The sequence below is a fragment of the Astyanax mexicanus genome, chromosome 9, assembly GCF_023375975.1.
Source record: "Astyanax mexicanus isolate ESR-SI-001 chromosome 9, AstMex3_surface, whole genome shotgun sequence".
Taxonomy (NCBI): domain Eukaryota; kingdom Metazoa; phylum Chordata; class Actinopteri; order Characiformes; family Acestrorhamphidae; genus Astyanax; species Astyanax mexicanus.
Window position 1 is genome coordinate 3,274,160 of NC_064416.1, and position 27,437 is coordinate 3,301,596.

Sequence of the window (27,437 nt, forward strand, 5' to 3'; positions counted from 1 at the left end):
GCTATTCTAATCATGCATTTACCTCTGCACTGCTATTCTAAACATACATTTACCTCAGCAATGCTATTCTAAACATATATTTACCTCAGCAATGCTATTCTAAACATACATTTACCTCAGCAATGCTATTCTAAACATATATTTACCTCAGCAATGCTATTCTAAACATATATTTACCTCAGCAATGCTATTCTAAACATATATTTACCTCAGCAATGCTATTCTAATCATGAATTTACCTCTGCACTGCTATTCTTATCATATATTTACCTCAGCAATTATATTCTAATAAAATATTTTTCTTTTTCTAAAATATTATTCTAATAAATATTTTATTTATTTACTTTTCACAAGATTTTTCTAATAAATATTTATTCTAATAAATATTTTATTTATTTACTTTTCACAAATTAAAAATGTTAGTTAAGAAAATTAGTTTGCTATAGTTTACGGTGCAATTTTAATATTTCTAATTATTATATTTATTTATGTACCTCAGCATTGCTATTCTAATCGTACATTTACCTCAGCAATTCTACTATTCTAATCATACAGCTACCTCAGCAGTGCTATTCTAATCATACATTTGCTTCAGCAATGTTGTGCTATTCTCTATTCTAATCATACATTTACTTCAGCAGTGTATGATTACTCTGGTAATTTAGTGTAGTATAGCAAAAAAATAATTCTAGCATTAAAGTATTAAAGTAAACAACACTGCAATATGGCATAAAACAAATTACTCAAATTACTCACTGTTTGGTGTAGATTGTTCTGTCTTTTTATGTCTTTTTTTATGCCAAACATTTGGTGCAGAAGAAACGTAAAGTTAGTTAAAGCGATAAATTTACTTTTAAATTTTATGGTGCAATTTAATATTTTTGTTCAGCTGACTTAAAATCACATTAAGGAGAAGAATTTTAAGTTGTGTTTTACAGTGTGTCTGTGTCTGGGCTGGTGGGCTGATGGGTGGATGTGTGGGTGGGTGAGGGGGCTGCTGTGGGTTCGCGGGGTTGCTGAGTGCTGTAAACGTTCGGCTTTAGGGAGGCTTTGAAGCTCTGGGTAAATGATGGCGGATCAGGTTTCTCCCAGTGGAGATTCAGTTCCTGCAGGAGGAACAGGGAACAGGAGGAGCCCTGTTTCAGCAGGAACCTTCAGCAGCTCTTTGTTTGGTGGGGGACAGTATTTCGGTTGGGAGATTATCTGTGTGAACTTTGCTGAACTTTTTTAACCTTCACATTGTGCCGTTATGGCCGTTAATAATAGAGATGCACTGAAATGTACATGTTTTATAAGAGCTAAAACCAAATACAATGAAATGTTTGGCTGATAAAAAATAACTGCACAACTTTTTACACAGGTTTTAATTAATTTTCATTAATTTGATATCATAAATATACATTTATCTTGCTTTTACAATTTAAAAGTATCCCATCAGTTATCCCAGCAAAGGCCAATACATTTACCTCAGCAGTGCTATTCTAATCATGCGTTTACCTCAGCAACGTAATGCTAATCATACTTGTACCTCAGCATTGCTACTATTCTAATCATACATTTGCCTCTGCAGTGCTATTCTAATAATACATTTACCTCAGCAGTGATGTTCTTATCATACATGTACCTCAGCAGTGCTACTCTAATCGTACGTTTACGTCAGTAGTGCTATTCTAACCATACATTTACCTCAGGAGTGTTATTCTAGTCATACATTTACCTCTGAAGTGTTTTTCTAATCATACATTTACCTCAGCAGTGCTACTCTAATCATACGTTTACGTCAGTAGTGCTATTCTAACCATACATTTACCTCAGCAGTGTTATTCTAGTCATACATTTACCTCAGAAGTGTTTTTCTAATCATACACCTACCTCAGCAGTGCTACTATTCTTTTCATACTTTTACCACTTAAGTCCTATTTTAATCATGTATTTACATCATCAGTGATGTTCTAATCATACATTTACCTCAGCAGTATTATTCTAGTTAACATGTACCTCAGGAGTGCTATGCTAATCATACATTTACCACAGCGTGGCTACTCTGATTATGAATTCATGCCAGAAATGCTATTTTAGTCATACAATTAACCTCTGCAGTGATGCTCTAATTATACATTTACCTCAGCAATGCTATTCTTATCATATGTTTACCTCAGCAGTGCTATTCAAGTCACATGCACAAGTCACATGCACACACAGAGAAAGAAGCTAGCAGTCTAGCTTCCCAAGCTACTGTTACTGTCCTAGTCCTGTAAAGCTCGAATCTTTAAGATGGAAAACAGCCACTTTAAGAGGTACTAAACTGATGCCAAGCATGATAAGTGATGCTGGATGTTTTATTTTATTTATTTATGAGTACAGCATAAAACGTGCAGTTGCTGAAAAAATCCTAAATACTGCAGTAGGACTTTAGAAATGACTTGAGAAATGACCAAAATCAGAAATGACTAATGAGATATTAGTACTAGAGATGGGATAAGGCTTGTATTAGACAGTGGAATAAGACTAGTACTGGAGGATGGAAAACACTGGTACTAAAGCATGGAGTAATATTTTAGTTAAGGAGTATGTCTAGTACCAGAGCATATAACTAGACTAGTACTAGAAAATGGAATATGAATAGTAATAGAGTATGGAATAAGATTAGTACTACATGATGTAATAATAACACTGTTTTTGAGTATGGAATAAGACTAGTACTAGAGGATGGAATAACACTGGTACTTGAGTATGGAATAAGACTAGTACTAGAGGATGGAATAACACTGGTACTTGAGTATGGAATAAGACTAGTACTAGAGGATTGAATAACACTGGTACTTGAATATGGAATTAGAATAGTACTAGAGGATGGAATAACACTGTTACCTGAGTATGGAATAAGACTAGTACTGCATGATGTAATAATAACACTGTTTTTGAGTATGGAATAAGACTAGTACTAGAGGATGTAATACTTGAGTATAGAATAACACTGGTACTTGAGTATGGAATAAGACTAGTACTAGAGGATGGAATAACACTGTTACCTGAGTATGGAATAAGACTAGTACTACATGATGTAATAATAACACTGTTTTTGAGTATGGAATAAGACTAGTACTAGAGGATTGAATAACACTGGTACTTGAATATGGAATAAGACTAGTACTAGAGGATGTAATACTTGAGTATAGAATAACACTGGTACTTCAGGATGGAATAAGACTAGTACTAGAGGATGGAATAACACTGGTACTTGAGTATGGAATAAGACTAGTACTAGAGGATGGAAAAATATTTGGACTACAGGGTGGAACAAGACTAGTACTTGGAATAAGACTTGAACTACACAGTGGCAAAAAAATAATACTAGATTATGGAATAAGACTAGTACTAGAGGATTAAGTAAGATATTAGTAATAGAGTATGGAAAATGACTAGAACCAGAGCATGGAAAAAGACTAGTACTGGAAAACGGAAAAAAGACTTATACTAGAGTATAGAATAAGACTAGTACTAGAAAATACTAGTACTAGAAATACTAGAGGATTAAAAGTGTTTAATTCTACAGGATGGAAGAAAGTTTTGGACAGTACTGCAAAACACTAGTTGTACTACAGTGTGCATTAAACCTAGTATTAGAGAATTGAATAAGAGACTGAAGACTGGAATGAATAATGTACTGAACAGTGAAACAAAAGTACTGATACAGAAAATTTAAGGACTAGTACTGGAAAATGGAATAAAAGGATAATAAAAAAGACATGGATCGACATGGAAAATGGAGTAATATGGTTAGTACTGAATAATGGAACAGGATTAGTACTGGATATTGAAATACAACTAGAATAAGAACAACAGAATAAGAACAATACAGAACAATGGAATAAGACTAATACTGGAGACTGGATTAGGCCTAGTGTTAGACAATGGACTATAAGAAGACTGACTGGCACTGAGTGATGAAATAATGATAGTACTGTAAAGATTATTATTATTACATTCCCAGAAATAAGTGTGTGTGGTGTGAGTGTGTGGTGTGAGTGTGTGGTGTGAGTGTGTGGTGTGAGTGTGTGGTGTGAGTGTGTGGTGTGAGTGTGTGGGTGAGTGTGTGTGTGAGTGTGTGTGTGAGTGTGTGTGTGAGTGTGTGTGTGAGTGTGTGTGTGAGTGTGTGTGTGAGTGTGTGTGTGAGTGTGTGTGTTATCTTGTCGACATGCTGGCAATCCCCATATCAGGCACATCACACACAGACAGGAACAGAGAGTCATGCTGATCATACCAGCCTGACACACACACACACACACTTACACACACACACACACACACACACACACACACGCCTGTAGAACATGCACAGGCTGTCGGCGGTGGAGTGTATGAATAATTCACCCCTATCAGGAGCTGCTAGTGTCCCACTGCTGTTTCCCCTCACACACACGTACGCACACACACACACACGCTGTTACTGATCACCCTGTGGGTGTACACTGGTGTGGTAAAGCAGCCCCGGGTCACTTCCTCAATACTTTATACTTCCACTAAACACTCACAGCACAGAAATGTGCAGCTGCAGTGTGTGTGTGTGTGTGTGTGCTGACTAAAGCTGCAGTAATGAATGGCCCGTGGCTGGTGTGTGTGTGTGTGTGTGTGAGCGCAGTGTTCACTGATCATCACTAATATTAGCGGCTCCATTTGTCACAGAGAGTTACAGGTGAATGTGTGTTTAAGCAGGGCTCTAAGTGTGTGTGTGTGTGTGTTGAGTATTTGTGCAAGTTGAGTATTTTTGGGTTTGTTGAGTATTTTTTAGTGTTAAGTGTGTTGAGAATTTGTGTAGATTGAGAATGTGCCGTAGTTATTTAAGTGTTTAATTTGTGTGAGTTGAGTAGTTCTGCGAGTTTAGGTGTGTTTAGTATTTTTTAGTGAGTGATATATATTAGGTGTGTTAAGTATTGTTGAGTATTTAAGTGTGTTGAGCATTTGAGTGTGTAGAGTAAATATGTTGAGTGTTTTTAGTGAAATGAGTATTTTTATATTGAGTGAGTATTTTGTATTGGGTTGAGTATTTGTGAGTGCGTTAAGTATTTAAGTGTGCATTTGAGTGCGTAGAGTGAGTGTGTTGAGTATTTTTAGTCAGTTGAGTATTTGAGTGGGTTGAGTAGTTCTTCTCGTTAAGTATTTTTGGGTGTGTTGAGTATTTAAGTGTGTTGAGCATTTGAGTGCGTAGAGTAAGTTTGTTTTGTTTGTTTAGTGAGTTGAGTATTTGAGTGGGTTGAGTTTTTTTAGGTGTGTAGAGTGAATATGTTGAGTGTTTTTAGTGAGTTAAGTATTTTTGAGTGTGTTGAGTGTTTTTTAGTGACATGAGTATTTTTATATTGAGTTGAGTATTTTTTTATAGAGTTGAGTATTTTGTATTGGGTTGAGTATTTTTGAGTGTGTTAAGTATTTAAGTGTTTTGTGCATTTGAGTGCGTAGAGAGAGTGAGTATTTTTAGTAAGTTGAGTATTTGAGTGGGTTGAGTAGTTCTGCGAGTTGAGTATTTTTGGGTGTACTGAGTGTTTAGGTGTGTTGAGCATTTGAGTGTGTAGAGTAAGTACATTGAGTTTAGTGAGTTGAGTACTTCTGCAAGTTGAGTATTCTTTTACATTACATTACATTTAATTCAATTCAATTCAATTTTATTTATATAGCGCTTTTTACAACAAAGGTTGTCACAAAGCCGCTTTACAGGAAAAACAGGTCCACGCCTCTTATGAGCAGCACCACAGAGATGCCAATTTTATGGTGACACAGTGGCAAGGAAAAACTCCCTTTAAGAGGAAGAAACCTTGGAAGGAACCAAGACTCAGTCCGAGGAACCCATCCTACTCGGGTCGACCCGCTCAGTACAAACAAACAACAAACAAATAACAGAACAAAAACAGTACAGAGAATTAATGTGAACTATGGCTAATATAACAGGTACTAATTTATGAATATAAGAATGTGATGGGCACAAACTATAGAGCTATGACTAATACAGAAACAGATACTGAGTGTGTTAATGGTAACCAGTGCAGGGTTGCAGAGCCGGAGAACGACACAGCGGGCAGTGGAGAGCCAGGCTGGGAACATCAGGAACAGCATCTCCATACATGTAAAAGAGATAGATAGAGAAAACAGAAAGGAAAGGAAGAGAAAAAAAAAGCAGAAGTTAGAAGGGTTGTGAAATAATTCTGATGAGTAGAAGGACAGGGCTGATTCCTGAAAGCTGGAACCACAGACGGACAGATCCAGGAAGACCGGCCGGCCAGGCGTCTCAGCACATGTGAGAAAGACAGAGAGAGAGAACAGAGAGGGGAGGGAAGAGAAAGGAGTTAGAATGGATTTATGAAACTCTGCTGGAGTGGGATGGGCACTGGTAGCAGCAGCTCAGGACATGGGGAGAGAAAGAGAAAGCAGATGATTAGGACAGGGTTTATATTTGCTGGATAAGCTGTAAGAGGAAGAAAATTGTAATGAGACATTACTCAACAGCGTGAGCAAATAGAAATGTTTTGAGTCTAGATTTAAAGATTGAGAGTGTGTCTGAGTCCCGTATATTAATAGGGAGGCTATTCCAAAGTTGGGGAGCTTTATAAAAGAACGCTCTTCCTCCTGTATAGATTTTTCTAATACGCGGGACTAATAACAGGCCAGCGTCTTGGGAGCGGAGTGAACGCGGCGGATTGTAAGGAGTAAGGAGTTCCCGTAGATAATGCGGGGCCAGATCATTGAGGGATTTATACGTCAGGAGAAGTATTTTATAATCTATACGAAATCTAACAGGTAGCCAATGTAGGGATGAAAGAATAGGTGTGATGTGATCGAACTTTCTAGCTCTCTTGCGGCTGCATTCTGAACTAGCTGGAGTTTATGGAGTAATTTATGTGGACTTCCAGCCAACAGCGCGTTGCAGTAGTCCAGCCTGGAGGTTATGAATGCATGTACCAGCTTCTCAGCATCTTCCAGAGAGAGTATACTGCGGATTTTAGCTATATTTCTTAAGTGGAAGAATGCAGTTTTGACTATGCTACATATGTGAGCATCAAACGAAAGAATTGGGTCAAAGATGACCCCAAGGTTTCTCACAGTTTTACCAGGTATAATTAAGTGACCGTCTATGTCTACAGTATTAACATTTATGTTTTTATCAATATTAGGACCTAATAGAAGGACCTCAGTTTTATCAGAATTAAGTAAGAGAAAGTTGTGTGTCATCCAATTTTTAATGTCTTTAATACAGTCTGTTATTTGATTTATACAGAGCTCCTCGTTGGGTTTAGCAGATATGTAAAGTTGCGTGTCATCAGCATAGCAGTGAAAGTTAATACCATGCCTATGGATAATTTTACCCAGTGGTAGCATATAAAGAGTAAAGAGTAATGGACCCAGTATTGATCCTTGAGGGACACCATATTTTACTCTAGACTGATAAGAGCATTCGTTATTTAAGTAAACACACTGGAATCGATCTCTCAGATAAGATCTGAACCAGGTGAGGGCTGATCCTTTAATTCCTATAAGATTTTCTAACCTATCAAGTAGAATAGCGTGATCTATGATGTCAAAGGCAGCACTTAGATCTAGCAGTACAAGGATGGCATTACTGCCCCTATCAAGAGCTGAAAGTAAATCATTAGTTACTCTAAGTAGAGCTGTTTCAGTACTATGGTTTTGTCTAAATCCAGATTGAAAAACCTCATGCATACTATTACTTTGTAGAAACAAGCACAGCTGGTTAAACACAATTTTTTCTAGGATTTTGGCTATAAAGGAAAGATTAGAAATTGGTCTATAATTAGCAAGCTCGCGGGGGTCCAGATTTGGCTTTTTGATAATGGGCTTAATGACCGCCAATTTAAGAGAATTGGGTACGTAGCCCATGCTAAGGGATGAATTTACTATTTCTAGTAATGATTTTCCCACCTTTGGCAGTGCCTGTTTCAATAATTGTGTGGGTACTGGATCTAATATACATGATGTTGATTTTGATGAGTTAATTACACTAAGTAAATCTTTTTCTGTAACCGGGCTAAAACACTCTAGGTGTGTCTCAGAGCTGGAGCAGCATTCATCGATATCTATAAGTAAATTTTGGGGTGATACTGAATTTTTTGTCTAATGCTATTAATTTTATCATCAAAGAACTTCATGAAATCATTACTATTAATGTCGACAGGGATAACGGAGCTAGTTTGTGTTTGACTGCCGGTGAGTTTAGCCCCAGTAGTGAAAAGGAATCTAGGATTGTCTCTATTTTTCTCAATAAGCGATGAAATATACTGGGATTTTGTTTTAATTAGGGCTTTTTTGTAGTCTGTGAGACTATGCTGCCATGCTAGCCGGAAACATTCTAGTTTTGTGTGTCGCCATTTACGTTCAAAGTTACGAGCGGTTTGTTTTAATGTACGTGTGTGGTCATTATACCACGGGGCTAGCTTTTTATCCCTGATTTGTTTTATTTTTGTCGGCGCTACGCGGTCAAGGTTAGAGCGGAGCACAGTTTGTAAATTTTCTGTTTTGTGCTCGAGATCATGCTCAAAACTAAGTCTAATGTATGACTACATCGGTTAGTGGGGCCAATTACATTTTGTTTAAAGCCTAGAGCATCTAAAACTGATTTAAATGCAATTTTTAGTGGATCCTAGTCCTTTTCAAAGTGGATATTAAAGTCTCCAACAATTATGATCTTATCAGAAAGAAGAATTACTGCTGCTAGAAAGTCAGCAAATTCACTAATAAAATTTGAGTATGGTCCAGGAGGACGATACAGTGTTAGCAGAAAGCGAATGCTGCGTTTTGGAAGCAGGAGACGGGCCTGCTACTTTAAGACTAAGAACTTCAAACGACTTAGCATCCAATTGTGAGTTTTGAGATATACCTAACATTGACATTACATTTGGCAGACGGTTTTGTCCAAAGCAACTTACAATAATGAAGTAAAAGTATTACAATTATTTTTAGTGAGTTAGGTATTTTTGGTTGTGTTGAGTATTTAAGTGTGTTGAGCAATTGAGTGTGTAGAGTGAGTATGTTGAGTGTTTTTAGTGGGTTGAGTATTCAAGCAATGTAAAGTATAGGGACATCCAAGTATATTCAGCTCTGTAAAAAAATAAGAGAGCACTTCAGTTTCTGAATCAGTTTTTCTGATTTTGCTATTTATAGGTTTATGTTTGAGTAAAATGAACATTGTTGTTTTATTCTATAAACTACAGACAACAGTTCTCCCAAATAAAAATATTCTCATTTTGAGCATTTATTTGCAGAAAATGAGAAATAATGCAAGGAAAATCATAGTTTAATCAGTTTTCATGCATCTTGGCATCATGTTCTCCTCCACCAGTCTTACACACTGCTTTTGGATTACTTGATTATATTACAGATTATATATTCAATTTGGTAAAGTTAAAGAAACTCATCATTTTTAGGTGGTCTCTTATTTTTTGATGCACCTGTTTCAGTTTGAGTCTGCTGTTGTTTTTTTGACACCAGGGTGAAAAGTAGCCTAAATAATAGAAACTGATAAGAAACACCTGCTTTAATACATTTATATATGATTTAATGACCCTTTTATCTCCTTATCTCCTCCCTCCTGCTCGCAGCGGCCGATTGGCTGCCAAGTTATTAGATAAAGCTATTAATCGGCGCTTAATGGAAAACATGTCAGAGTGAGAGCAGGAGAAAGTACATCTGCTGGAGCTGAAAGATCATCAGCACAGCTTTTCCCACACTTTCCATCCAGCAGAACCCAGCGCCCGGTCCTCCAGCTCTCCAGATCAGCCTGGATCTCCTCCACCAGCAGCATTTAATCACAGTTTAATCCCTGTTAAACTCCACACAGTTGCAGGGACTTGCTTTTCCAAGCAGGTCTGGAGTGGATTTTTAATTAGGACTTTTTAATCTGTGATTGACCCGCCGCTAATCTAAAGAGGAGACCGGATAGAGCGAGACTTTCCCACGCAAACAACAGGAGAGGAAGAGGACGGCTGATTCGTTACGACAAGACAAGACAATCGACATCACGATACTTCACTATTAGGCCTCTCATCTTAATTACGTTATTGACTTATCATAGAGATGGGCAATATCAGGATATTTTATATTATTTTAATACATATTCTTCAAAATTGTAGCAACAATTTACTTTTTTAAGCAGACAGAAGATCCATCAGTTCTCTCCATCAACACTGACACTGAAAAAGTGTTTATAGTGGTTTTTAATAGGATGAAGAACAGGACAATTTGTATTTTTGACATCGAAGGGAGCAAGGGTGTTGCCATGTTTCCCTTCTAATGGGAAACTTGGGGAAGAGCCTTAGTAAACAAAACTGTAATTCTAAAAAAAAAAAAACATTTTCTTTTGAAGTTAAACAAGTGCTGGATGTTAATCTACACAGGTTTCTCTCCTGAAAACTGTTTATTTGTGTGAATAAAGCACTTCTGCTTATTTACAGTAATCTTAGATTTCCAGTATTTTGTCTAAGGGCCAGTTTTCAGAGAAGTTTCTCCAGCACTAAGGCTGGGTGCAGCAGCATTAGCATTAGCCGCTAGATGTAAATGCCGCTAATATCACTAGACTCAACCAGGGCGCTATCAGCTAGCCTTTGAGCCCATGTAGAGCGAAAGAGCTAGCGCTGTGGTTAACAGCTAATGTTAATACTGCTCCAGCCTTAGTGCTGGAGAAACTTTAACGAAACTCCTGTATAACTCTGTACTTCAGTGGTGTGGCTTTACTGCTCCTTAATACCTGACTGATAGAATTCATACATAAAGAGCACCGGATTATAGGGTACACTTTAAGTGTTTGGGAAATTAAAGGATTTTAAGTGCACCTTATATTCTGAAAAATATGATAATAATCACTGTACTTAGTATGGGATAGTATTTGAATAGTATTTTGAGATAGCCTTAATTTTGCTGACTTCACTTTTGCCCATTGTAGTCCCTTTAGAGGCTATTGATGTGAGTGAGATGGTTTGTTGACCTTGTTTAAAAGGATTGGTTGTATTTTATATAATTTATATATTATATTGTGTTTTTAATAATTGTTTGTTTATGACTTTTGAATAGAGTAATTGCAGAAAATGCACCAAACTGGATCATAATAGCTTTTTTGCTTGTATTGCGGGTTGTAGAACGGGATGCTAGGATACTGTACTCACTTTTCTGATAGTGCACTTTAAAACGAGCTGTTCTTAATTAAGGTTATTTAGGATTAGCATCTAAGGCTAGATTCATACAGCAGGTAAAATTTAGGCTATGTTCACCTTGCAAGGCTGAAGTGATTCAAATTTGATTTTGTTTGCTCAACGTGGATCAGATCTGATTTTTTCAATGCTGTGTGAACGTGCCAAACTCAGATTTTTTCAAATCTGATTTGAGTCACTTTAATATGTTTTACTAAATCAGATATGTATCCGATTCATGGACATTCAACATTAATGTGAACGCTCAAATTATGCAGAATTCATGCAGCTTTTTGCTTTAATACATTAGCTTTAGCGCTATGTGCTTCTCTCTGGTACCCACACTGCATCTCTTGGTGCAGCTGTGCAGCTATAGCTGCAAAAAAAACAGCAAAAGCAAACCGCCTGTCCTTTTTTCACCTCCTGGACCTGAGCATGAACTTCAGAGCAGCTGTTTACTCTCCACTCCAGCAAAAGATGCTCCACATATGAGCTGCTAACTCATCCATTTATAAACCTTTATAAAGCTACGAGTCTCTCGTCTCTCTAATATGAGGGTTTTTGTTGTTGGTGAAGAAGGAGGCGTTTATACAGGTATCAATGTGCAGCATGTGAGACGCTTCAGTAACAGATTCGTTCACATTACACACAGATACAGATCACTTACGTTTACAGTGAATGTAAACCAACAAAACAGACAAATCTAATCTGAGCAAAAAATCGTATTTGAGCAACGTGGCTTCCTGTAGTGTGAACGTAGCCTAAGCCTGGTGTCCTCAGTCCTCATTAGACTGTCTCTGTGGGTCTCTGGTTACAGGAAGACCCTGTAAAGTTTGGGACCCCCGTGGTCTGAGCTCATCCTGCCTTTCATAATGTGGAGGAAGTGTTCACTCACACACAAATTACATCTCAGAGGAGCTGCAGGGAGTCCACTTACTGACCACCAGCCCTGAGATCCTGAGATGCTGAGATCCTCCATCTACAGCACTGTACCGTTACTGTACAACACTTACTGACCTCCAGCCCTGCTGGAGTTCATGCTTAACTGTGATAGAAGGACAAAACGTATTATTTGAAAGTGCTGACGTCTCCCTCATCTGCTGACTCGCTACAAGCAGTAGGTATAGATGCCTCCCTCAGACGAAGTCTGCTAGTGGTGTTTCTTCAACTGATCTAGAGGGTGGGGCTCTGGTGATTTTGACAGGTGGTTCTATGCTGGTTTCCTTTATGTGATGTCACAATAAGGGAGGAGCATCTAAACGGCTTATAGAAGGAAATGATTCCTGACTCTAAACTCTTTCAGCCGATTAACAGAAAACGGATTGATTTTTTTGGTGTTTGGAGTGTTTATAGTGTTTATAGGTGCAGTCGAGACTCAATTGGAAATACAAAAGCACACAAAAAGTGAGTTATGCATGATATGTTCCCTTTAAGGAACATTTTTCTTCTAATAATCTTTTTTTTGAAGATTCCTCAAGCTTTCTGAAGAGGTTTTAAACCAGGGGTGTCCAAACTTTTTTTGTTGGGGGCCAGAAGGAGAAATATATTTGAAGTCACGGGCCACAGACTCTATAATAAAACAAATAATGAAATATACCACTTTAAATAATACATTTTCCTGATTATTTCATTTACACACCATTTTGCTTGACTTACTATCTTTATTTATCTTTGTCAGTGTTGTGTAAACTAAGATTTTTCAAATTAATGTTTAATTTCATGATGTCTCTTAATATTAAACTCCTTAATTACACCAACTTTTAGACTCTTTGGCCCGTTTTTCTGCGCTAGAAATGCGCACCCTCTCCGCTTTTAGACTCTTTGGCCCGTTTTTCTGCGCTAGAAATGCGCACTCTCTCTGCTTTTAGACTCTTTGGCCTGTTTTTCTGCGCTAGAAATGCGCACCCTCTCCGCTTTTAAGCCAGGCGGACACTGTGCGATTTTTTTAATCGGATGCGTTCTGGAGAGCTCAAACTGCACGTTTGAATCGTTTGTCGTGTATGAACAACGCCTGCGATTCATCTGCACACACTGTACGGTCCGACTGACCTGCTGCGACGGGGGAGCTTACACTGCACGTCTAAACGCAGCCCGTAGGCGGAGCTTTCTTTGCGTACAAACTCTCGCTTCAACACAACATGTCGCCTTGCAAAAGAAAGCGCTTAGCTTTACTTATTTGTGCCCTGTTGTGCGCTGAAAGTCCACGGAAGAGACGTACATGGACTCGCAGGTGGCTGAGGCGACGTGGACTCTACGGGTTGTCCGTTTTACAGAAGGAGAGCGCATAGAAAAATGACTGCGCGTCAGGCTGCGAAAGAAACACCAGCAGCTTAAATAAAATAAAATAATTTGATGTTTTATTCTGTTTATTGTTTATGTAAAAACTGGTTTTGAAACACTGAATATTAAACAAGCAATCTGTTATTCACACTGGATAGGGACCCTCATTTACAGTGCCGCTGAGCATTAACAGTTTAAAAGGGATTAAAAAATATATAAAAAATAGAAATAAAAACTGACATTTATTATAGACGAATAAAATATATACGTAAAAAAGGAAAAATAGGACCTTAAAAAAAGATAATAAAAATTGACATAAAAGGTAAAAAATTTATATCTTATGAAGATATATATTTAATGATTTGATTAATAAAAGAATAAAAATAATTAAAATGAATAAATAAAAAATATAAAATATAAACTCATTAAAAATTCGTTTAAAATAACCCAGGCTTTCTGCAGATTAATCAAAGTTTCAGTTAGTTTCAGTTTCAAATCATGAAAACAGCTCACCAAAACCTCAAACTATTCTTTATATTTGACAATATTTACTACAGGTCCTTTGCTTGTACTTACAGGCCCTTACTTATTTTTATTCAACTGAACTGAGTTTCTGTAGCCTCGCGCTGAATTCAGCTCCGCGCTGCGAAAGAGAGCGAGAGAGAGGCGCAGCGCATTTTGTCTGATTTATCTTGATTAAATATCAGTACATTTATTAGCTTTAGTAAGTTTAATAGCACTAATTTTACTACACTTCTCCGACCTTATTTATTAAAACGTTTATTTTAGAAGATAGAGGTTATTCTGCGGGCAATGCCGCGCACAATGCCACGCGCTGCGCTAAGCTGGCTTTGCGTGGCTAATATTCTTGAGCACTGGACGAGATTTTAATGAATAAATTAACATATTTATAATTTTAATAAATTTGCCCTGGCGAAAAGAAACGAATAATAAAATATAGCTTTATATTTCTGTGCATGTTTTAAGTTTTATATAATTGACGGGCAGCACCAGACACTGAAAATGTGCTTTATTTTTCAGATATAATAGCAAAGTGAAATAAAATAAATTTATGTTTGTCAAAGATATTTTCTCTTTTAATTTTTCTTTTCAAAAACTCCAGCTATTGACTGAGAATAAGCATCTGTTGAAATTCTTAAACAGCAGAATGCCTGTGTCTGCTATATTAAGCTATAAGTCTGTGTACCGAACATAAATATAAATCCTTATAACTGACAGAAATAAATATGACTAATAATTATATATAGTTACTGTGCAGATGTTTGGGAAAACAGGTCGTGACGTTAAGAAATCGGCCCGCAAAACAGCTCACACTGTGAGACAAGCGACCAAAATTTCTGGCATGTCAGAAATCCCTGGTCGCGTCCGACTGCTCATTCGCAGCTCGTATGGGCAATTAATCGGACATCGCTTCCCCTCTCACACTGCACGACAAACGACGCACGATCAAGCTAAAATTCGGCCCGATCATGAAATTCAGTCGCATCCGACCAGATCGGGCTTAAAATCGGGCTAAAATCGCACAGTGTCCGCCTGGCTTTAGACTCTTTGCTCCGCTTTTAGACTCTTTGGCCTGTTTTTCTGCGCTAGAAATGCGCACCCTCTCCGCTTTTAGACTCTTTGCCCCGTTTTTCTGTGCTAGAAATGTGCACTCTCTCCTCTTTTAGACTCTTTGGCCCGTTTCTGACACCTAGCGTTCAAACTTTGAATCTCACATTATAAAAACCTGCTTAACAGCGGCACAACTTTCATTCTGTTTCTAAAATACCTCGCGGGCCGCTCCAAAAAAGAAAACGGGCCACAAATGACCCGCGGGCCGTAGTTTGGACACCGCTGTTTTAAACAGTTTTAAACTAAAGAACCTCTAAAATTTCATCAAGGAGCTTCTACTTTTAACAGTGTAGGTTGAGAATGAAAGAGTGAGAGAGGGATATAGGGAGAAAGTGAGAGAGTGATATAGGGAGGAGGTGTATATTGATTCTAATTTGAGTTTGACCTCCACCCTTCTCCACCTCTTCTACACCCTGCTAAATACCGAGCCCTGTGCTGACAGATCACTGATTGGCTATGATAAATGGGTTCAGCCCTGTGAGTGACCCCATTCTGCACACCAGCCACGTGCTCTCAGTGTATACTGTATTTATACATGTACGTGTGGAAGTGTGTGTGTGAGTGTGTGAGGATGGGGGGTGTGGGAAGCAGCAGCTGTTGGGGGGGGGGGGGGGTGTAACTCAGTCCTGCAGGCTGTCATCATAGCCCCGCCCCCTGCAGCGTGGGGTAATGCACAGCGCAGTACCTGCGGCTGTGTGCTGAGGGATATTGTAACAGCATTTCTGCATGTACTGCAGGTCATGTTGTAGAACGGGATGCTGGGATACCGTACTCACCTTTATGATACAGAATATTATAAAACATCTGCACCTTAAAATCAATTCTTTGTTCTTTAGGATTAGCTTCTAAGGCTAGGATCATACAGCATGTAACATTTAATGTTCTAAATCTGATTTTCTTACCTAATTTGATGTTTATCGAGGCTCTAGACTAATTTTTGCACTGGTTGCACTTTTGCTTTAACTTTTTTTTTTTTAGGTGCATTAGCACAAATGTTAGGTGCACCGAAATTTTCGACTGCATTGCCTTTAACACCACAGTTTTATAGGTGGACTTTTTTTTTTAGCGCTGTCCATCTAGGCAATATTGACTTGTAAATAATTAACTAACAATCTGGTCAGAATAAAGTTCTTTATTTGAAGCTCAATTCTAGAAAAAAGGTAAACCGAACATCTATTAGCTCAATATCTAATGAATTATCCTCCATGACCCAAGACCAATTTTATATAGTTTTATATATAATGCACTTATTAATTTAAATAACAAAGAATTTTTTGGAAAAATTCACACATGCCAGAAGTTACTCAAATACGTCTTTTAAAAAAGAGTAACTACACTCAAACACATTTTTAGTTAGTCATTAATAATAATTAAAAAATTAGATGCAATTAAGAAAATTTAGTTATTTGACCATATTTTGATCAAAAGTGTTCTTAGTAAAGTAAAAATAAAATAAAATAGATTTTCTTTAGTTTTTCCCACCAAATATTATGCTTATTGTACAATTTTTACTGTGATCTAAATGCTTTATTAATTAATTATTATTTATTAATCGCTCTTAAACTGATGCTCATGCGCTATAGAGCAGTGCTTCCTGTAAAGTTTCGGTTTCAACATCAGGAGCTATCAAGCAGTTCCAGTATCTGTCGCTGGGCTCATCACTGAGAATATGTTCCAGCTCACTGTAAAAACAATGTTATTTAGCCACATCTACTTATTTAGTTCTTTAGTTGCATCCTTGTTTTCTTTTTTCTTTGTTTTAAAGCTTTTAAAAGGCATTCCATTTATATTTTTTGCTTTTTAGTTGGTGTAAGGGCTTAATTTATTCTTTATTCTCTTCTCCTGTTGGAAGTTTGGTTTTGTACCCATCAGAGTGATTATATTCTTTTGGAATATATAATCTGACATAAATAATTGGCCATTTTTTACTGTGTTAATTGATTATTGATTAATCATGTGCACTAACTGTATGTGTCTTCTTTCCTACAGGTACTTTTCATGAACACAGTGGATGCTCCTCCCCCTGCTCTGAAGTTCACAAACAGAAGAGGCGGAGCTCCGCTCACCTGTGATCATCACATTCCTGGGATTTTATACAGGTGAGTAAAGAGTTTCGTCACACAGTGAAGCGCAGCACTGTTATAGTTATATACCTCAGGAAACTCTCTTCTGATCTCAAAAATGTCTTTTTTTTTTAAATACCCAGAATTTTTTGGATTATTTGAATTATTCAGTAATTACTAAAGATTATTTACTATCCACTATGCTATGAATTATTCAGTAATTACTATAAATGATTTACTATCCACTATGAATTATTCAGTAATTACTATAGATGATTTACTATCCACTATGAATTATTCAGTAATTACTATAGATTATTTACTATCCACTATGAATTATTCAGTAATTACTATAGATGATTTACTATCCACTATGAATTATTCAGTAATTACTATAGATGATTTACTATCCACTATGAATTATTCAGTAATTACTATAGATGATTTACTATCCACTATGCTATGAATTATTCAGTAATTACTATAGATGATTTACTATCCACTATGAATTATTCAGTAATTACTATAGATGATTTACTATCCACTATGAATTATTCAGTAATTAGTATAGATGATTTACTATCCACTATGAATTATTCAGTAATTAGTATAGATTATTTACTATCCACTATGAATTATTCAGTAATTACTATAGATTATTTACTATCCACTGTGAATTATTCAGTAATTACTATAGATTGTTTACTATCCACTATGAATTATTCAGTAATTACTATAGATTATTTACTATCCACTATGAATTATTCAGTAATTACTATAGATTATTTACTATCCACTATGAATTATTCAGTAATTACTATAGATGATTTACTATCCACTATGAATTATTCAGTAATTACTATAGATGATTTACTATCCACTATGAATTATTCAGTAATTACTATAGATGATTTACTATCCACTATGAATTATTCAGTAATTAGTATATATTATGTACTATCCACTATGAATTATTCAGTAATTACTATAGATGATTTACTATCCACTATGAATTATTCAGTAATTACTATAGATGATTTACTATCCACTATGAATTATTCAGTAATTAGTATAGATGATTTACTATCCACTATGAATTATTCAGTAATTAGTATAGATTATTTACTATCCACTATGAATTATTCAGTAATTACTATAGATTATTTACTATCCACTGTGAATTATTCAGTAATTACTATAGATTGTTTACTATCCACTATGAATTATTCAGTAATTACTATAGATTATTTACTATCCACTATGAATTATTCAGTAATTACTATAGATTGTTAACTATCCACTATGAATTATTCAGTAAATAGTATTGTGATAATTCAGTTTCTGATGTGAATACTTCAGTATCTATCGTGAATTGTTCAGCATCCACTATGAATTGTTTAGCATCAGCTATCAGCTAGTATTTAGATTCTACTACAGATTACTCCTTATCCAATATGTATTATTCTGTGATTATTACTATCTATAGATGAAAAATAGATAAAACTATAGATTATTTACTATCCTCTATGAATTGTTTAGCATCCACTATGAATTCTTCAGTATCGGCTGTAAAGTATTTAGTTTCTACTACAAAGCATTTACTATCCACTGAGGACTCTGAACCGGAGGATCTGCTGATCCTGAACCCGCAGGACTCAGAACCGGAGGATCTGCTGATCCTGAACCCGCAGGACTCAGAACCGGAGGATCTGCTGATCCTGAACCCGCAGGACTCAGAACCGGAGGATCTGCTGATCCTGAACCCGCAGGACTCAGAACCCGAGTATCTGCTGATCCTGAACCCGCAGGACTCAGAACCGGAGGATCTGCTGATCCTGAACCCGCAGGACTCAGAACCGGAGGATCTGCTGATCCTGAACCCGCAGGACTCAGAACCGGAGGATCTGCTGATCCTGAACCCGCAGGACTCAGAACCCGAGTATCTGCTGATCCTGAACCCGCAGGACTCAGAACCGGAGGATCTGCTGATCCTGAACCCGCAGGACTCAGAACCGGAGGATCTGCTGATCCTGAACCCGCAGGACTCAGAACCGGAGTATCTGCTGATCCTGAACCCGCAGGACTCAGAACCCGAGTATCTGCTTATCCTGAACCCGCAGGTCTCAGAACCCGAGTATCTGCTGATCCTGAACCCGCAGGACTCAGAACCGGAGTATCTGCTGATCCTGAACCCGCAGGACTCAGAACCCGAGTATCTGCTGATCCTGAACCCGCAGGTCTCAGAACCCGAGTATCTGCTGATCCTGAACCCGCAGGACTCAGAACCCGAGTATCTGCTGATCCTGAACCTGCAGGACTCAGAACCGGAGGATCTGCTGATCCTGAACCCGCAGGACTCAGAACCGGAGGATCTGCTGATCCTGAACCTGCAGGACTCTGAACCGGAGGATCTGCTGATCCTGAACCTGCAGGACTCAGAACCGGAGGATCTGCTGATCCTGAACCCGCAGGACTCAGAACCGGAGGATCTGCTGATCCTGAACCCGCAGGACTCAGAACCCGAGTATCTGCTGATCCTGAACCCGCAGGACTCAGAACCGGAGGATCTGCTGATCCTGAACCCGCAGGACTCAGAACCGGCTGGAGCGCATTATTATTATATCTCTGAAGATCTGCAGCTTCAGAGAGACACAACAATACAGCTCTGTTCCACAGATCAGAAGCTCAGAGGAATTATGGGAAATGCTGAGAGATTTGATGGAGATACAGGGTTTTGACTCGTGTAAGAGTTCAGTGTTCAGTGTAGAGGAGTCGGACTGATTGGACTTGTTTTTTCCAGTAACTGATAATTATTCAACAATTAGTTTTGTGAATTATTCAGTATCCGCTATGAATACTTCAGCATCCATAGTGAATCGTTCAGTATCAACTACGAAGTGTTTAGTCTCTACTACAGATTATTCACTGTTCACTATAATTTATTCAGTAATTATTACAGATTATTCACTATGAATTATTCAGTAATTTCTACAAAATTGTTTGCTATCCTCTATGAATGATTTGGTAATTACTACAGATTATTCACTATCCACTATGAATTATTCAATAATTAGTATTGTGATGATTTAGTATCTGTTGTGAATACTTCAGTATCTATCGTGAATTGTTCAGCATCAGATAGGAAGTATTTAGTCTCTACTACAGATTATTCACTATCTACTGATTTGTTCAGTAATTACTACAGATTTATTCCTGTCCACTATGACTTATTCAGTAATTACTACAGATTATTCAAAATTCACTATGGAATATTCAGAAATTACTACAGATTATTCACTATCCACTATGTATTTTTCAGTAATTACTAAAGATTATTCACTATCCACTATGATTTATTCAGCAATTTCTACAGATTATTCACTATCCACTATGAATTATTCAGTAATTTATACAGATTATTCACTATCCACTATGAATTATTCAGTAATTAGTATAGATTATTTACTATCCACTATGAATTATTCAGTAATTTCAATAGATTATTCACTATCCACTATGAATTATTCAGTAATTTATACAGATTATTCACTATCCACTATGAATTATTCAGTAATTTATACAGATTATTCACTATCCACTATGAATTATTCAGTAATTTATACAGATTATTCACTATCCACTATGAATTATTCAGTAATTAGTATAGATTATTTACTATCCACTATGAATTATTCAGTAATTTCTATAGATTTTTCACTATCCACTATGAATTATTCAGTAATTTCTATAGATTTTTCACTATCCACTATGAATTATTCAGTAATTTCTACAGATTATTCACTATCCACTGTGAATTATAGATGCTGTGCTCATATGACCGCAACACAGCAGTGGCAATATTACACATTATGGCACAAACCTCAAGTGTATTATTGCTTAAATAATTTACTTAAAAAACAAATAGGTTACAATTTAGATAAAGGAAAAAAGTATTGTTTGGGTATCTGAGCCAAATTATCGTACCAAAATATCGTATCGGTACCAGTATCAAAACTTTTTAACTAATACCCAGCCCTAGTGAACAGTGTGTGTGTGGTGATGTAGTGTGCTGGTGTGATGATTCTGAAGGTTCTGATTGGTCGTGATTGGTGGTAGTGTAATAGACAGTGAATAGTGAATAGTGAGTGTGTGTGGTGATGTAGTGATCTGGTGTGAAGGTTCTGATTGGTGCTGATGTTGGTTGCTGATGTTGGTTCTGTGTATTATGGGATGTAAAGCGTGTTACTGAGCTGCTCCATCAGACAGTAATCTAATCTATCAGCTGACTGACGCCAGCACCGCCGCCCACACGTGCACACTAACCGCATCAGTGTGTGTGTGTGTGTGTGTGTGTTTCCTCACGTCAGGCCGCGTCAGATCTGCAGTATGGGTTTGGTCACGTGGGTCACGGCTGAGAGGTGACCCGAGTTCTGGATGGTTCTGATAAAGATGATCTTGGCGCTGATTGAGATGCTGAGCCGTGTTTATTTTTACTGTGCTTGTAGGGAGTCAGTTAAACAGCATGTAGGGGCTGTTTTCATGTGTGTGTGTGTGTGTGTGTGTGCTGGCGTTTGAGACACAGCCTAAGGCGGGTCTTGCACATCAAAGCAGAGGTCAAACTCAGAAGTCATCCCTCTATCCTGTGGCCTCGTTTTTTCCTCATAGCTCTCGTTCTTTCCACATTCTCTCTCTTCCTCCCAGCATTCCTCCTCCGGTGAACTCGTTTTCCCTTTTTTACAGGAACAGTTCCCACATAAATGAAGACCTAAAGTGAATTAAAGTGAATATCCACCAATCAGCATGCGGCATAAAACATTATAGCCAATTTACCATATTTTTCAGACTATTAGACGCACTTAAAATCCTTTAATTCTCCCAAAAATCATCAGTACACCATATGTATTAATTTTATTAATTATTAAAAGTCAGGTATTAAGGAACAGTAAAGCCACTTATTGAACTGTAGTCTGCTGGCGAACCCTGGCTAGCACTGCTGGAGCAGCATTAGCATTACCCACTAAACTCACTAAGCTCTTTCACCGTTCAAAGGTGAGTATTATCGGACTGTAGCCTGCTGCTAACCCTGGCTAGCACTGCTGGAGCAGCATTAGCCACTAATCGCGCTAGCTCTTTTGCCGTTCAGAGTTGAAAATGATTGGACTGTAGCCTGCTGCTAACCCCAGCTAGCACTGCTGGAGCAGCATTAGCATTACCCACTAACCACACTAAGCTCTTTCACCGTTCAAAGGTGAGTATTATTGGACTGTAGCCTGCTGCTAACCCTGGCTAGCACTGCTGGAGCAGCATTAGCCACTAATCGCACTAGCTCTTTTGCCGTTCAGAGTTGAAAATGATTGGACTGTAGCCTGCTGCTAACCCCAGCTAGCACTGCTGGAGCAGCATTAGCATTACCCACTAACCACACTAAGCTCTTTCACCGTTCAAAGGTGAGTATTATCGGACTGTGGCCTGCTGCTAACCCAGGCTAGCACTGCTGGAGCAGCATTAGCATTATCCGCTAACCACGCTAACACTAGCTCTTTTGCCATTCAGAGTTGATTATTAACACCTCAGCAGAAAAATCTTTCAGAAACACATCTCTAGAAAATTATTTAGGGACCGACCAGACCTGCCACAGACCTGCCACCTGCCAATGATTACATTAGACGTTGCAGGGATGAAAACACATTGATGCCATTTATTACATTACAAGGATACCACAGCAACATCTTAGCAACACCTTAACAACCAACAGAGACACCATAGCAGAACCATACCAACCACCTATCAAGGCAACGCAAGGCAAGGCAAATTTATTTATATAGCACCTTTTATACATTTCAAAGTAATTCAAAATGCATTACATGAGAAATGGAAAAAATCTTTATTGAAAGCATACAGGTAATCCTCATGTACAATTTGTAAATTTACATTTTTTTTTCTTTATGAAAAAGAAAAAAATATAACCCATATGCAAACGTATAACTTAAAATGCCTTTAACCCTTAAAACCCTCTTACATTTGGGGCATTCTATGGATCTAAGAGATCTACTGGGTCTATAATCTCTTAACAGATTTGCAATGTATTCTGGGTAACATTGTAGAGTAACAGTGTAGAGTTTTTTTTAGCAATAGCTTAGAAACACCTTAGCAGCCATCACAGACACCATAGCAACAGCTTATTAACCACATAGCAACCACTTAGCAACCACCACAGACACCATAGCAATACCTTAGCAACCACCTAGCAAGTCAAAGGAAGGCAACTAACTGTATTTGTATAGAACCTTTCATACCTTGGCAATTCAAAGGGTTTTACATGAGAAATAAAAAGTATATCCTGTAACTAACTGGAAGCCAGTGTAGAGTTTCCGCTAAGCAACCGCTTAGAAACCTTAGCAGCTATTACCAACCACTTAGACACCATAGCAACACCTAAGCATCCACCATAGCAAACGGTGGGACCTATTTAGCTGTCCAACTATCCTGCGTTTTCTTTAGGAAATGCACTTTTCTAATTACTACTTTTTTAAAACTGCTTTCAGTTTTTAAATAAAAATAATCTTTAGAACTGCAGCTTTTAAGTGCAGTCTGAGTTTTTAAGTGTTTTGCATTCAGTGAGAGAAACACAAAAACACAAAGACCTCTTTCATTCACACACTGAATTATCTTATCACTGAGATCATCTGCCCACATACACTCTCACCCATCCGGCCCAGAACTGCTGAACCAGGATCAGGGTTTCCCAGAATTCCAACTGTACCTCCCCTACACACACACAAACACACACACACACACACACACACTGTATATGTATACACACACACATACACATGCATGCACACCCACCCCAGGGGCTGAGACCTCGGTACACTGTGTTCCCATAACAAGAGTCTGGCTCCGCCCATTATTAGCATATAAGAAAGAAGATCCTCCTCCTGGGCATCCCTGCAGTGCTTTAACATGCACACACATGCTCACACACACACATACACACACACACAAATGCAGTCAGGAGCACATGAAGTAATACACACTGTACCAGGGCTGCAACTAATGACTATTTTACTAGTCGACTAATCTGTCGATTATTTGTTCAGTTAGTTGATTAGTCACGATTATTATTTTTTTTGTCATGCCCTCCATGTGTACTTCTTAATTTTTACTTGTACTCTCTAAACATTTAGTCCTCTAAACCAATTATGCAGTACATTTTGATAGTTTGACGTTTCTATATTTAACCAAAAATTAGTTAAAATTAAAATGTTATAGGAAACGTTCACACAGGCTGGATGTTATTTTCAGGAGATCAGGAGATTTAATTTTATGTATTTTGTTTACTTTCTTTCCTTACTTTTTCCAAGGAAATGATTGTTTGTCTAAGAAAATACTGTATTTTCTTTTTTTCCAAGTCGATAGTTACTAAAACATATAACTTAATTTTAATTATGTGGACAGAGTACAGTATCTTTCTAACACTTATCCAGCTAACGTTAGTTTAGCTAATGTTAGTAATGTTAATGAAGGAGTATATCTACTATAAAATATATATAAAAAATATTTAATAGTTTTTAATTACATTTCATTGGAAGCCTGTGTGCAATATTTTATCATTTTATAAATTATCCCTAAACAGTAAAAAAAACATGATTAAAACATGATAAAATCATATTAATATAGTAAAAAGTAGCTGTTCCTTTTCCACAGTAACTCTAGTACTACTGTTTTTCCAGTTTTTATGCAGTAGGTCGGGACAAGCAATTATTTCATTGGTTTATAAACTTAAATTTATGGTTCATGGTCTATATGATTAAAAGTTGGGTTTGTGCACTGCTGCGTGTTCATGTGTTGCCAAGATAGCAATGAACGTCTGACTGTTGGCGTCTGTCTAGGTTGTATTCAGTCAGTGGAGCTCCTGTGTTTTACTTGCCAAGCTAGAGATAGAAATACTCCAGAAATTTACCTGAACACACATCACATACAGTGTAGATACATTCAGAAGCACTATCGCTATTTTAACGGCGCAGGAGAAAGATGTAAAAATAGACTGTTGGTGCTGCTGGTATTTTGGATAAGAGGAAATAGTGGGTAAGGTGTTCAGGCCTGTCAGATTCTTTATACGCCGTGTGCATTATGATCTGAGTTGAGCAGATAATCTGCATGCTCGTACGCTAACTGAGAGAAGCGAGTCTGAGAGGTTGTTAACGGTCATATCCAGTCGTCTCATTCATTACCCAGCAGCCATCTGAAACCAGACACTCTGAAAGACTCTCAGCCACTTTTACAATATTCATGCAGCAGCGTTAATGGATCTGATTCTCTAACAGAGCAGCGGATCACCCCAGCTTCATACCATAATACACACACTACTGCTGTACAGCTGATAAACATAAATACAAAAGCAATACAATATACAATGGCTCGCAAAAGTATTCATACCCTTTTAACTTTTCACCTTTTGTCACCTTACAACCACAAACCTAAATGTATTTTATTGAGATTTTAATTATTATTAAGTATTCTGTATATCAATACTTAGTAGAGCCACAATTCTCTATAATTACAGCTGTAAGTCTTTTGGTGGCTTTCTTTCTACCAGCTTTGCGCATCTAGAGACTCTAGAGCAGGGGTGTCCAATCTTTTTTTGTTGGGGGCCAGAAGGAGAAATATATTTGAAGTCACGGGCCACAGACTCTGTAATAAAACAAATACTGAAATATACCACTTTAAATAATACATTTTCCTGATTACTTTCATTTACACACCATTTAACTTGACTTACTATCTTTATCTATCTTTGACAGTGTTGTATAAACTAAGATTTTTCAAATTAATGTTTAATTTTATGTCTCTTAATATTAAACTCTTTAATTACGGCAACTTTTAGACTCTTTGGCCCGTTTTTCTGCGCTACAACTGAACACACTCGCCACTTTTAGACTCTTTTGCCCTTTTTTTTGCACTACAACTGCGCGCTTTCTCCGCTTTTAGACTCTTTGGCCCGTTTTTCTGCGCTACAACTGAACATTCTCTCCACTTTTAGACTCTTTGGCCCGTTTTTCTGCGCTACAATTGCGCACCCTCTCTGCTTTTAGACTCTTTGGCCCGTTTTTTGCGCTATATCTTCACTCTCGCCCCTTTTAGACTCTTTGGCCTGTTTCTGACACCTAGCGTTCAAACTTTGAATCTCACATTATAGAAAGCTGCTTAACAGCGGGCCAACTTTCATTCTATTTCTAAAATACCTCGTGGGCCGCTCCAAAAAAGGAAACGGGCCGCAAATGGCCCGCGGGCCGTAGTTTGGACACCCCTGCTGCAGAGAGATTTTTACCTCATTCTTCTTTATAAAGCTGAAGATCAGTCAGGTTGGATGGAGAGCGTTTGTGAACAGCAGCTCAGTGAGATTTAAGACTGAATCATTCTAACACATGAATATTCTCTGATCTAAACCTTAAACTATTCCACTGTAGCTCTGTAGTGCTGTATGTTTAGGGTCATCGTCTTGCCGGAAATTCCAACCAGTCTGAAGTCATTTGTTGCCTTCAACAGGTTTTCTTTTTCCAGGATTGTCCTGAAATATATTTATCTCCATCCATCTTCACAGTAGAGATGGTGTGTTTAGGATTATGAGCAGTGTTACTTTTCATCACCATATTGCGCTTTGTATTTAGGTCAAAACGTTTAACATTGTTCTCATCTGATCACAGAACCTTCTTCTTCCACATGTTTGCTGCAACTGAAAACACTAATTCATATGTTTGTTTTTTTTTAATGGATTTCTTCTTAACACTCTTCCATTAAGGCTGTATTTTTGGAGCGCATGACTTATGATAGTTGTCCTGTCGACAGATTCTCCCACCTGAGCTGTGGATCTCTGCAGCTCCTCCAGAGTGACCATGGGCCTCTTGGTGCCTTCTCTGATCAGTGCTCTCCTTGCTGGATCTGTCAGTTTAGGTGAATCATGGCCATGTCTTAGTAAGTGCAGATGTACTATGTGGACCAACACCAGCAGATGACATGTCTCTCCAAACCATCACTGATTGGTGGAAACTTCACACTAGACCTCGAGCAGTTTGGACTGTGTGTCTCTCCACTCTTCCTCCAGACTCTGCTCCCTTGATTTACTTTAAATGAAATGTAAAATTTACTGATGATCAGTGATGGTTTGGAGAGACATGTCTGTCATCTGCTGGTGTTGATCCACTGTGTTTTATTATCAAGTCTAAAGTCAGTGCAGTTTTGTTTTCCCACAAAATCTTACAGCACTTCATAT

The 27,437-nt window shown here is 37.7% G+C and overlaps 2 protein-coding genes across 3 annotated transcripts in view; both read left to right on the forward strand.

The window, feature by feature from the left end:
* The window catches only part of sipa1l3 (signal-induced proliferation-associated 1 like 3), a 173,764-nt gene that overhangs the window by 52,829 nt on the left and 93,498 nt on the right, over nt 1–27,437 (forward strand). For both annotated transcript variants that reach the window (XM_022664948.2, XM_049483753.1), the window contains exon 2: nt 17,091–17,200. The gene's annotated coding sequence lies outside the window, so the exon portion shown is untranslated. The remainder of the gene's footprint in view (nt 1–17,090; nt 17,201–27,437) is intronic.
* Nucleotides 18,712–20,142, forward strand: LOC125804611 (protein IWS1 homolog). Its single transcript, XM_049483679.1, has 2 exons — nt 18,712–19,401; nt 19,441–20,142. The coding sequence occupies exons 1-2, from the start codon at nt 18,712–18,714 to the stop codon at nt 19,900–19,902; spliced, it is 1,152 nt and encodes a 383-aa protein (XP_049339636.1). The 3' UTR covers nt 19,903–20,142.

Excerpts from the sequence above, each read along its gene's own strand:
- LOC125804611 (XM_049483679.1), top strand. The coding sequence starts at position 18,712 with ATGAATTCTTCAGTATCGGCTGTAAAGTATTTAGTTTCTACTACAAAG. Across the intron at positions 19,402-19,440 it reads TGCTGATCCTGAACCCGCAG|GACTCAGAACCCGAGTATCT; the intron begins GTCTCAGAACCC and ends CTGAACCCGCAG.